The 13,077-nt window shown below is 47.6% G+C and overlaps 1 protein-coding gene across 2 annotated transcripts in view; it reads left to right on the top strand.

Annotated features, from left to right (window-relative positions):
- The first annotated feature begins 221 nt into the window (after positions 1 to 221).
- CYP4V2 (cytochrome P450 family 4 subfamily V member 2) overlaps positions 222 to 13,077 on the top strand; it is a 49,129-nt gene continuing 36,273 nt past the window's right edge. The window contains exons 1-4 of one of the 2 annotated variants that reach the window (XM_032969054.2): positions 222 to 1,160; positions 5,185 to 5,297; positions 6,808 to 6,893; positions 7,410 to 7,600. In XM_032969054.2, coding sequence (XP_032824945.1) covers positions 1,097 to 1,160; positions 5,185 to 5,297; positions 6,808 to 6,893; positions 7,410 to 7,600 — 454 coding nt within the window. In that variant the 5' untranslated portion in view covers positions 222 to 1,096. The remainder of the gene's footprint in view (positions 1,161 to 5,184; positions 5,298 to 6,807; positions 6,894 to 7,409; positions 7,601 to 13,077) is intronic. The other variant, XM_032969053.2, reaches the window with a different exon arrangement.

Consider the following 13,077-nt stretch of genomic DNA (forward strand, 5'->3'; position numbering starts at 1 on the left):
TCGTAGGTGCCGGGAGAAAAAAAAACCATGGGCAGGTCTTCGTGTTATTGCTGGGCTCATTACAAGCCTAGCAATAACACGATCTCGCGTGTAAACAAAGGCGTCGCCGCTGCTCGCGCCCTCTCCATCTCAGCCAATGAGAGGGGGGGGGGAGAAAAAAAACGCGCGGCTCGGAACTCCCCCCCCGCGTCCTGCGCGAAGCTTGGGGGTGGGGTGGACTTGCGGGGGGTGGGCAGCCAGAGAGTCGCCGCGAATCGATGCCTCGGTTGCAGACATCCGTGCCGTGTTATTTGTGTCACCACTTAAGGCGTTGCGAGCATGCGGGTGGCTTCCGTAGATGCGCTCGCTCACACTCCGTCTCTCGGCGGGGCACCGCTGCGCCAAGACTCAGCAAACGAACGGCCAAGAGATGGAATCGATTCCGAAAGCGCGTTCTGCTCGTGCACGGGATAGGCAGAGGCGGGAAGCTCCCACGAGGGCGGGCGAGGGGGGTGTGGAGAATGAATGACGAGTGGGCGGGTTGTCAGTGGGAGTGAGTGCAGAGAGAGGCTTACTCGGACGGGACAGGCAGAGAGGATGGACGCTCTCTCCGCGCTTGTGCTGCTGGCCGCGGCGCTCTTCCCGCTCGTAGCGCTCTGCGTGGCCGCGTCTCGCCCCGCGTATCGCTTCCTCAGGCAGCTGCTTCACATGAACCGCATCCCCGGGCCGAGCCCCACGTACCCGTTCTTCGGCAACGCGCTCATGTTGAAGCGCGGCGGGGGAGGTGAGTGCGAGCCGGGGAGATTGGCCCCAGGCAGTAGTAGGAGAGGGGACGGCGCGGCTGAGAGGTGGGTCGCTCGATCCCAGTGCAGCGATTGGTTTCTGCACTTGGGTCGGCTAAATGCCACGTCTCGACAATGAAAGCGGTTGCGTTAAATGCGTCACCTGTGTGTGGCCAAGTAGCACGGTTGCTTTGAGTTGTCACTGTCGTATCGTTTTCACAGTCGCAGCGTTGTCATTATCCTGCGCGAATGAGCACGAAAGTGGTGGAAAGTTGCCATTCCGGTGGCAGGAGCGAGTCTCTCCACAGGAAAACCGCTGTTGCCTTCCCTAAAAAATGGTAACAACTTTATCGACCCGGAAGGGAAATGGGCCGAGTCAACCCCTAACGAGTATTGGAGGTGAGTGAGAGAGCAGGTTAGAGTGCTATCGGGTGAATTGTTCATGTTTACAGTCCACGAGTGATTAGAGCAATGACTGTTGAGTTGAAATCCAAAGTCCGAAGGTTGACTGAACTATACAACACAAAACAAGATTTGGGGTCAATATGGGTAATATAAATAGCATTTTTAATTGTGCAAGAAATACTGTGCTTTTGGTTTAAATGTGGAGAGACGGATATATGAGGGCGAAATTCTCTGCGTATCTATTTAGTTGACTAACAACTTGTCATCTGATTCTGTCCACGTGGGTCATGTCTCAACGAAACACCAGCACGTTTGTGTTGCACTTTGAAGCAAATCCCTTGGTGCAAAACTCTGTCGTGTGATCTAAAATATTGGCACCAGACTTGTGACTTCCACCCATCAATGATCAAACTGCCTTCTTAACTGGATCCCGACTTAACCTGAGGTCTGTTACGAGATCAGAATATATATTTATACTGGAGGAATCCGATGAACTATAAAGCTCTTTTTCACAGATGTCCAGTAGGGGCGGGTAAGAACGATACAATAACAAACAGTGCAGATGCCCACGCTGCGTATATGTCACCCCCGCCACGTCCTCCTGTTCGGACACCTCCCTGGCAACCTTGGCCTCCTGGTGAAACAAAAAATCAACCTCCAGACAAGTCTGGAGTGTTGCACCTTCTGCGCTGCTTTTAATGTTTGTATTGCTCTCCAAATGATTACCCTCACTGTCCTCAGATCTTCCACTCTTTCCCCTTTCATCATCATCAACAGCCATGATATATACACTACTGGATGAATGCTTTTCCAAGTTATCATCACCCGTCAGTCTATTGATGTGTAGTGAGTCCAACTGAGTCACAGACGTTGATCCTTTTAGAGGCAACACATTATATTCTTGGTTCTTTCGGTAAAGTCACGTTGAAGGGAAACAATAAAATAATATATATAAAACAATAAAATTCTCACGACGTTTCGACTGCAACACAAGCAGTCATCATCAGGTGTGAAAACCAACGTTGATGATGACTGCTTGTGTTGCAGTCGAAACGTCGTGAGAATTTGATTGTTTTTTATATATTTTATTATTTTATTGTTTCCCTTCAACGTGACTTTACCGAAAGAACCAAGAATATGAATCACTGCAGTCACGAAAGCTTTAAATCAAAAGGCAACACATTATTTGTAACACGTAACACAAAGGGGTAACTGCCCCTTCAGATACAGCCTAGGGTGGTGACCACCCAGCTAACCACTCTATACAGAGGAGTCACTGCTACGAAGGGTCGGGCCCTCACTCGGGTCCGCGACCACGTGTTTGCTTCCTAGGACGTAGAGCTTCCAGCTTGAGATGTAGAGCTTCAGCTGGTGGACGTGGAGCTTCAGCTTGTAGAATGCAGCGACCCCGGTCCCTCTCAGGGACCCACCTTATATCCCCCCACGGGTCGGCGCCGCCCTGCCCCTGGCTCCGCCCGCCTTCTGGAGCCTTCTAGCTCCCCCTCGATCCCTCTCGAGAGCTCTCCCCGGACATGTGATCACCCCCTAGTCCCCCCACCTGGGGGCCTCTCTGTGGACACTCTAGATCATGTGTTTGCAGGGTCAACCAGAGTGCCAACCCTGTCCTTAGGCTGACACTCTCCCACTTTCCCTCGTGGGAAACTGCACTGCATGCTATGCGTCGTGCCTGCGCTATCCCAGCGCTCACCAAGCCCCGCCAGGGCTGGTACTACACGCACCACGGGGTGTACGCGATGACAATGCATCGCACGCCCACGGCCCTTCCGGGCCAGCACCATACAGTGACATCCTCGATGTCATTACAGATGCAATAATCCATTTCACTCCTGCACATTAGCTCATTGCATCGTTCCACATCTGCAGTGGTGGTCCACCTATATTGGTGTCAAGTCATGAGGTGAAGAAGCCATTCATATTCCTCGAAAAGCATTGTGTTAGAGAATGGCCCATGAAAGTGGATATTGCGTAACTAACTTCTAAAATCCAAGCGTCCACTGGTTCACACAAAGGTGCAGCACTTTATTCATTCTGGTGGAATTGATCAAAATAAAGTGCAGAACAAAATGCAAGTTCATACGCTCTTGTTGTTCAGCACTCTGAGCTCTGACCCATCTCAATAGCTGTACACATTTATGATGGAGTGTTTTTTCACTAAAGTCAACACTAGCAAAGAAACGTGGACTTTACCTTAATGTTTGTTTTTAACTTTTAGCAATAGCGACATTCTCCACGTAAATTCTTTGTGCATGTGGCAAAAAACTGCCAAAGAAGTTACATCTTCTTGGTTCTTTCGGTAAAGTCACAGAGAATGGGAAAGAAATAATAAAATTAAGCGTTCTATTTTATTTATTTTATTATTTAATTTCCATTCTACGTGACTTTACCGAAAGAACCAAGAAGATGAATCCCTGCAGTCACGAAAGCTTTAAATCGAAAAGTGGTTTACACTGAAGATAGCTTTCTCCCTGAACCTTCCTGTGTGATGTTTTTTCGTAGCTTAACATGTGTAAATATGCTTTCGCAATTTTATACCAAGGCTTTCACGACCAATATTTCATTATTACAGTCGATGCTTGTGAGCTAGATCCGTGTAGGTATGTAAATTTTCAGCTATACCCTCCAAAATTTGCTGGTAACATCTGATGATGCTGGATGTAATCTCCAGTGAAATGTTGTACAAAATTGTCACAATTTTGCTTGGGATTTTCAACATTCCTCTTCCTCCGGTTTGCTAAAAAACAATAAATTGACATATTTGCCCCATTATGTGACAACTTTATTTGATTACCTCTGTCAGGTTGTGGAGGGTATAGCTGAAAATTGGCATTACTGTGTAACGACACGATCTAATGCAAAGTAACTAATTAGGAATAATGCATTCATGAGTTACAATTAACCAATATATAAACGTTAATCTATAATCAAGGTGAGGAGTCAAACACAGGTGGAGTGGTGGCGCACTGCGCTATGGACCTGGCAATCCGAGTTTTGTAATTCATAATAACCATGCCACTGTACTAATTTAAACCGTGACATAATTATGGACAGTCTAAGGTTTTTACTGAGTAAGTCATACTTCCAGGGTTGATAAAATGATCCACCACTGTGGGAAGTCAACAGTGTCCATTGGAGAGACTGGCTTTTGCCGCATTAATGTGGAATTATCACCACCAACACAGGGTCACCCACAGAGATGAGTACCACCATATGCACGGGCGTGGGCATGCATCCACTATCAAACACGTGCTAAGCAATCCGAGTGTTGAGAAGGAGCAGCCAGGCTCTGTTGTATAAATATCAGCCAAGGGAGCGATTTAGATTTTACAATTATCTCATCTCTCAAATCTTGACTTAAAGCTTTCGTGACTGCAGGAATTCATATTCTTGGGTCTTTCGGTAAAGTCACGTAGATAGGTTCAAAGAAAATAACAAAAACTATGACGTTTCGATCGCAACACCAGCGGTCGTCTTCAGGAAAAGAATATCTCATCTCTCATTGACCTGTGTGTGTAAATGCGTGTCCGTCGGACATGGTATTGGCCACCCACTCGTGCACTGCGCCGGCCTTCATAGGTGCTCGCTGATAGCATTTGCCGAAATAGTCTGTTAAATGGCACATGGGGATCTTTGTATGTGTCTTTGTATGTACACGTGTGTGTGTGTGTCTGTGATATCTTATCGGTGGGGAGCAGTAGTGTAGCGGTTAGCACGCTGCGCTATGAACTCGGCGATCCGGGTTCGATTCCCGCTCACGGCCAACACCAGTGACGATTATCTGAACCGGTCCTGGACCTCCCCTAGGTCGACTCAGCCTGAAATGAGTACCTGGTGCGGTGTGTAAACATCACCACTGGGGAGACAATGGCGGTCGGGCGTGGTTTTGGCCACCCACCCCCTCGTGTACCGTTCCGGCCTTCATAGGTGCTCGCTAACAGCACTTGCCCCTGCAGTCTGTTTAGGCTATACGGGGGGTCTTTGTCTTGTCTTATCGGTGCAGAATTCTTTCAGCAACTCATTGAGATGTTGCCCGAGTTCAGGAAGGAGCCGCTCGTGCGCTTGTGGTTGGGACCCATCCCGGTGCTCCTGCTCTACCACCCGGACACCGTGGAGGTAAGATTCCCATCACCGCATGTGGGTGTCGTCATCTTGTTACAATAAACTTCTCCCTTGACAGTAATGACAAAGCCTTGGCGATTCGCGATGTGCTCATAGATCTTCAACACAGCAGCTGGCTCAGGACTGAATCTGCCGATTGCTGCTGGCATCAGTCACTGATATCATGCAATGGAGAAGTCGATTTAATAAAAAAAACTGTGCACGATAGTGTTGTGTCGACAAGGTTGACGGTGTTGAGGAGGGTCGACAAGGTTGACGGTGTTGAGGAGGGTTAATGAGGTTGGCAGAGTTGACTGTCCTTAGGTCCAGAACAATTGGGAACCACTCCAGTCGAGTAGTTTGCACTGCAGAATCACCCGCACTATGCACAGTGGTGATGAAGTGGTATTGCATATACATGTGTAGTGCCTTAAAAAATGACTCACACTGACACGTAACAAGTCCCCTGCTTACACTTTATTCACCTATTCTTGCGCAAGGGATCTGCGAGCCATCCTCACGCACTCGCACCACGCAGACTTGAAATCTCCACACTCAGCATAGCATGCTCCAATCACACACACGGGATTCCACTAAACGAGGGTCAATGGTTAATGGGCACTGACATCACACGGACCCGGCGTGTGAGACGGAGATGTGTATTCGGAACGAGGGCGGAGATGGAGCGTTTAAAAGGGGCTGCGAGACGTGTGTTCGGGGTTAGTTTTAGGAACGAGTGTGGCTGTGGTTTTAACAGTAAACAAGTGCGTAACCAGTCTCCGACTCCTCTTCACTTACACCAGTTGTAGGCACTCCTATAACTATCTATACAGTCACTTATGTTTAACCTCTCCCCACTTATCTACCTTTCACCCCCCTTATCCTGCACTCAGCAGCTCTGCTCTCAGCGATTCCGCACACAGCGTCTCCTCACACAGCGTCTTCGCACACAGCGTCTTCGCACACAGCAGCTCTGCACACAGCATCTCCGCACACAGCGTCTCCGCACACAACAGCTTCGCACACAGCGTCTCCGCACACAGCGTCTCCGCACACAGCAAGCCCCCATCTCTGCCGCTGCCCTTCACCGGCAACAGTGTGAGTCGCAGCGGCGAGATGTCTTCACTCTTGGTTCCCCGCAACAACTCCCTCTCCGCTCACGCACACACCCTTATATCTCCTTGCTCATTATCCGAGACCTCTCATGCATCTCTTTAGCTCCCACCAGGCCGGCGTCTGTTGGCCCATAAATCAACCCTCATCTCCCGTTTCCCTGGCAACACCTCCGGTCTCAACGTGCACACCCGGTCGACCCCGTTTGCACCCGCTTCTCCCCTTAATTAGGTGGCAGTTTGTCCGTGCAACCTCATGTTGCACACGCACCTGTTTGCCCTCAGTTGCCCTCGGTTAACTGTGCGCACTGCGTATTTTACTCCTCTACACGTGGCATTTAGTTGTCTGGTTTGAATCATTCTATTGCATAGCAGTGCATTATAAACTTCACTGTGTTGTTTTATTCCCACAGATGATCCTGAGCAGCTCAAAGCAGATAGACAAAGCGTTCATGTATAAGTTCCTGCATCCATGGCTGGGAACTGGCCTTCTCACGAGGTACAGCCTCATGGCTTCAGCAGCATGAACCTTAACCCAATGTGGGCTCAGTCAGGGGCTACACATTGCCTGTACCAGTGGCATTTCCATCTCGTGCACATGCATTGGGTGATATCCGGGGTAGAGGTTAGCCACGCTGATCATTCTGACACGGACAGAGATGCTGATGCTGAATTTGGAGAAGTTGGCAACATGCACCCACAACCACAAGTGACGATAAAATAACATGGATGCCGTGTGTATAGAATCAGGCATTGAGTGAGCGCACTGATAATTGTTCGGATTGTCTGTTTGCAAGAATAACAACTCATTCAGATCTCTCTCGGACACAGCAGGCCCAGCGAACACGAAACACGCAACAATGGGAAAACGTTTTCCATGCGGCTGGTACCGTTGGGCCATCAGTGGTAAAACGTTCCAAGTTTACTGGGAAGTCAGAAGACCATCCTTCACAAGCGAATATGTGACCATGCATCTACAGCTACGTCGTTGCTTTGCTGTTTCCATTGTCGCCAGCACGGGGGAGAAGTGGCGATCGCGCAGGAAGATGATCACCCCCACGTTCCACTTCTCAATCCTCGTGGACTTCCTGGAGGTGATGAATGAGCAGGCGGAGATCCTGGTGCAGAAGCTACAGCTGCTCGCCGGCCCCGAGCCCTTCAACTGCTTCAACCCCATCACCCTGTGCGCGCTGGACATCATCTGTGGTGCGTCCAACAAATATACTGCGCGTCATGGTTAAAGAGTTAATTGTATGATGCATGCACGGGACCTTCAAAGTCAAGCTGAACTTAACGCTTTAGATTTTTTGCATTTATCTGTGTTTCCCCATTGCTACACTCAACGCTTAGCGAAATGGCACATACAACTACGTGTAATGGGTTCGATTGAGGTGCACACTCAAACTGGAGACAACTCTATTAACAACGTAACAACCAACTTGAACACTATACATAAGGTGGTGACCACCGTTCCTAATTTAACTAACACTCGGGTGGAATACTACATAACGTAACCAGGGCAGGTTAAGAGGCTGCCTGGTCACGGACGAAGATCGGAGACTCGAGGACCCCTGATGGCATCTTCATCCCGGGGTTGAACAGCCACGCTGTCTCTTCACACCCCGCTTATAACTGCTGCGGCGTGGCCGCCCCTGCCCTCGGCCACGCCCCCCTTCCCGATCCTTCGGGAAGGTCCGGGCCCCTTACCACGTGACCACCAAGCTCCCCCCTGGGGCCCCTGGCCCCCCTTCATCCGGTCACGTGTCCTGTCGGGTTCCCGCAGAGTGTCACGGCCTGACACGACCTCGGTGACACCCCGTCTACAGTACCCGTACAGACCCAACACAGTAGTGACGTCATATGTCACTGCATACGTATGCAGTGAAGGGTGGAGGGAAGATGCAAAGGGGAAGGAAAGTGGAGGGGAGAGGGTGAAGGGAAAATCTGCGAGTCTTCCTGGACATTAAAAGGCCTGATTTTTTTTACAGGTCTGCTGTAATACGTGACTCAAGACAATACAATGATGGAAATGCTAATACAGTTAAACTATTCATACTTCCATATTTTGCAGGAAGTACTGACAAAATAGTATGGTCCTCAGAAAAGCAAAACAAGGTGAGAATTGAAACTGTAAATAAAATATAACACCTGTTACCTTCAGCCAAATATAAATGACCGTATTTAGAATCAGAAGGTGTGTATCAGATTTTGTGCCCACGGCAATTATTAGATTGGCCAGACAGGTCGCACAGTTAGTACGAGACTTAACATCAAAGAAACATCAAACGCAGACTCAAGTATCTGCGGTGGAAGAACACCCATATCAGGAAGGGGACACACTGATGGGGTTAAAGTCCCGTGTAAAATTAATTATTACGTGCAAATATTAACTGGGAAATCTATTGATACTGAGAAAAAACAAAATATCTTAAACCAAGCACTGCCTGACTCCCCAATTATTGATAAATAATGGTCATAGGGATTGAAATTGAATTAATATCATTACATAACACTTAACTAAATTAATTATAGCATTATATAACTCGAGCTGTTTTTGAATTCAACCAACCGATAATTTTATGAGAAGATTGTAACACTTGCATATATAGGCCTTTTTCCAAAATTAATATTAAGAATGATTCTGCCTATTTTTTTTGTAATAATCGATCAGGGTGAGCATGGGGCATGAAAGGGTGAGGCACACCCCCACCCCTCACACCCCAGCTGCCTTGTCACATTAAAGCAACTGGAGGGAGGTCATAAAGATCCATTAAACAATAAACCCTGGGGCAAATGGAGGTTAATTAAAATCTGGGAAATCTCCAGATTGTCAAAGGACCATATGACACGACCTCCACAGCTGTTTTGGACAGTTTCACAAACAAATCTCTAGACTCGCTGGTGCGGGAGGAACAGCCTGGTCTCAAATCGAAACTTGTTGACACGGTCGTTGCACCACCCCATTCAGATCTCCATGGACGCAGAGCAGGGGCAATCGGACATAACTGGTGTTTTTTTTTACAGTGGTAAAGTTCGAAACTTAGCGATAAGAATAAATCGACATTATAGACTGCCAGTACACTTCTAGATTTAAAGCTTTCGTGACTGCTAGGATCCATACTCTTTGGTTCTATTGGGTAAAGTCACGTAGGTGAAAATAAATAACAAAAAATCACGACGTTTCGGCCACAACACAAGCGGCCTTCATCAGGTGAAGGGACGAGACTGTCTGGAGGACAGCGCTGGAGTGGAAGAAGCCACGCTTAGATCACGACCTTCTTCCACTCCAGCGCTGTCCTCCAGACAGTCTCGTCCCTTCACCTGATGAAGGCCGCTTGTGTTGTGGCCGAAACGTCGTCATTTTTTGTTATTTTATTTTCACCTACGTGACTTTACCCAATAGAACCAAAGAGTATGCCAGTACACTCTCAGATTAAGAACCAGACTGCAGTCTACATTAGTGGCTTTTATTATTACTTACTTTATTTTACTCTTATTCACCGCATATATTGTTTTTTTTATTGTATCTTTCTATCTACGTGACTTTACCAAAAAAAGAGACCTGAAGGCTCGTTGGGACACTGTCTACAGGAAAGCCACCCACACAGATTCCTATCTGAAACCTGATTCCCACCACCATTCGCCACAGAAGAATTCCCTCATCAAAACACTACACCATAGGGCCCACTGCATTTCTGACCAACACCACCTAGCCAGTGAACTGGAACACGTACACCAGGCCCTCAAGATGAATGGGTACTCGGACCGCATTATTCGCAAAGCTGTTTCTCCAACCATGGAAAAACAACCGCATGAGACGCCGATCAAAACCATCACGTTACCATATATAGCAGGCATTACCAAACAGATTTCCAAAATCAAACACAAGATCCAGGTCCGATTCGGTACAGTACACAAAATCCGTGATCTAATCCCATCTGTGAAGGATGTCATTCCTGACATGCAATATCCTGGAGTCTACAAACTAAGTTGCACCTGTGGTGGGTGTTACATTGGGGAAACGAAACGACATATCTCGGACCGTGTTTGCGAGCACAAATCAGATCTGAAACACGGCAGAACCAATACCTTCGCTGTGGCTGACCATTTTTATAACGCTGTTGGCTCTCATGATATTGTTTTTTTCCGAGACCAAGGTACTCTGCAAACCTTCGGGCTACTATCAAAGGTTTGTTCATGAAGCCATCCAGATAAACAGACATAACTTCAACCGAGAAGATGGATACAAATTGAGCAATCATTGGAAGGATGTTATTAACCAGGTAAAACCTTAACTGCTTTATGGTGTCGCCTTCATATCCGCATCTCCAGTTTCTACAGCCTCCCACTCCCAACCCCGCTCACTTTTGCCTTGCTCGTTTCCTAATCCCTCTAGCAGAGCTCCTACCCCCCCCCATCACTCCTTCTTGGCTCCTCCCCCCTCTTTTACCTATATAGTATCTTTACTCTTTGGTTCTATTCGGTAAAGTCACGTAACAAACAACAAAAAATAAAAAATTCACGACGTTTCGGCCACAACACAAGTGGCCTTCATCAGGTGAAGGGACCGTGCTGTCATGAGGACAGCGTTGGAGTGAAAACAGCCAAGCCCAGGTCGCGTCCTTTAAGCTGTGTGGGAGGAAGCAAAGCGCTTGACAAAGGAATTAGTATATAAATGAGCACGATATACGTAGGAGGTGTATGGGCCATGATGGACCAGGAGCGGGGTGGGGACCATAACGGACCAGCAGCAGGGGGGAGTAGAGTGAGTGGAGTGAGTGAGTTAGTGGAGTGAGTGAGTGGAGTGAGTGAGTGAGTGGAGTGAGTGGGTGGGTGGAGTGAGTGGGTGGGTGGAGTGAGTGAGTGAGTGGAGTGAGTGAGGTGAGTGAGTGGAGTGAGTGAAGGGGACAAGACTGTCCAGAGGACAGCGCTGGAGTGCACACAGTCAAGCTCAGACCGCGACCTCTAAGCTGTGTGAGAGGAAGCCGAGCGCCCTGACAAAGGAATTAGCATAAAAGTTAGCATTTCATTGGCGGACTTAGAATGAAGGACGATGTACTGGGGAGCATGTGCAGACAGGCGAGGGGGAGAGTGGGGAGCCCACATATTGATGGTGTGAAAAGGGAATTTAAGCAGCTGCGAAAGTTTGGGATACCACTACTTAAAAAATATACTGTGCCATTGAAAATTAGCTTAATGTTTGGTTTGATTCAGAACATCTTTCCAATGGTTGCTTAATTGATGGACCAGGAGCGGGTGGGGACCATGACGGACCAGCAGCGGGGGGGGGGGGGGGGGGGAAGTAGAGTGAGTGGAGTGAGTGAGTGGAGTGAGTGAAGGGATCAGACTGTCCAGAGGACAGCGCTGGAGTGCACACAGTCAAGCTCAGACCGCGACATCTAAGCTGTGTGAGAGGAAGCAGAGCGCCCTGACATTTCATAGGTGGACTTAGAATGAAGGACGATGTACTGGGGGGGAGCATGTGCATACCGGCGAGGGGGAGAGGGGGGGAGCCCACATATTGATGGTGTGAAAAGGGGGAATTTAAGCAGCTGCGAAGGTTTGGGATACCACTACTTAAAAAATATACTGTACCATTGAAAATTAGTTTAATGTTTGGTTTGATTCAGAACATCTTTCCAATGGTTGCTTAATTTGAAACCATCCTCTCGGTTGCAATTGTGTCTGTGTTTGTAAATCTGAATTGCCTCGTGAACAAATCTCTGATAAAATCCCGTGGTTTTGCAAAGAACCTTGGTATCGGAGAAAATTATATCTTGATCACCCACAGTGTTGTAACAGTGATCAGCTATGGCAGAAGAATTCGTTCTGCCGTGTTTCAAATCTGATTTGTGCTCGCGGGTTCGGTCAGAGACATGTCGTTTCGTCTCCCCGATATAGTAGTCACCACAGGTGCAGATCAATTTGTAAACTCCGGGGTACTGTAAGTCAGGAATGACATCCTTCACGGAAGGGATCAGGGGTTTTACCGAATAGAACCAAAGAGTATGGATCCTTGCAGTCACGAAAGCTTTAAATCTAGAATATATAGTATCTTGTCATAGCAGCTCTTTTGCCCACTTCAGCAATTGTTTCTTGCTGTGGTTGTCCCACCTGATGACAGACGCTTGTGTTGTGCCCGAAACGTCATGATTTAATTCATTTTATTTTATACCTACGTGACTTTACCGAAAGAACCAAACAATATAGAACCAAATAACATGAATTCTGGCAGTCACGAAAGCTTAAGTCAAAACTTAGTTATATCTCCAACCTCAGGATATCAAAATATAACTCTAGAATAAAAAGCACGGATCCCTGGATACAGACGGGGAACAAGGGTTAATACAACCCTCAGAATACCTGTGGTAACAACTATGGTAGATCACAAATCTTGGTTAAACATAAACCAAATAATAATTATGAAGTATTAGACTGAGGGTCATCCAGAAGAAATACAATGCGAAACAGGTCAATCGCACACGACCACGATAATGTATTCCATAGAATCAGAAACTCCCAACCGCCTTTGTCTTCCAAAAGTAAATCGTGATGCAGGGGGGCACCTCCCCTTAATATATCAAATACCACACTGTAAACATTGCCCAAAACACTACGCAAAACGTACTTTGAGTCACTTGCAGAGTCAAAACTGCAGAAAGTGGTACGGTACCAAGCTATAA

This window comes from Petromyzon marinus, chromosome 41, assembly GCF_048934315.1.
Source record: "Petromyzon marinus isolate PM22_M1 ecotype Great Lakes invasive population chromosome 41, UKy_Petmar_22M1.pri1.0, whole genome shotgun sequence".
Taxonomy (NCBI): Eukaryota; Metazoa; Chordata; class Hyperoartia; order Petromyzontiformes; family Petromyzontidae; genus Petromyzon; species Petromyzon marinus.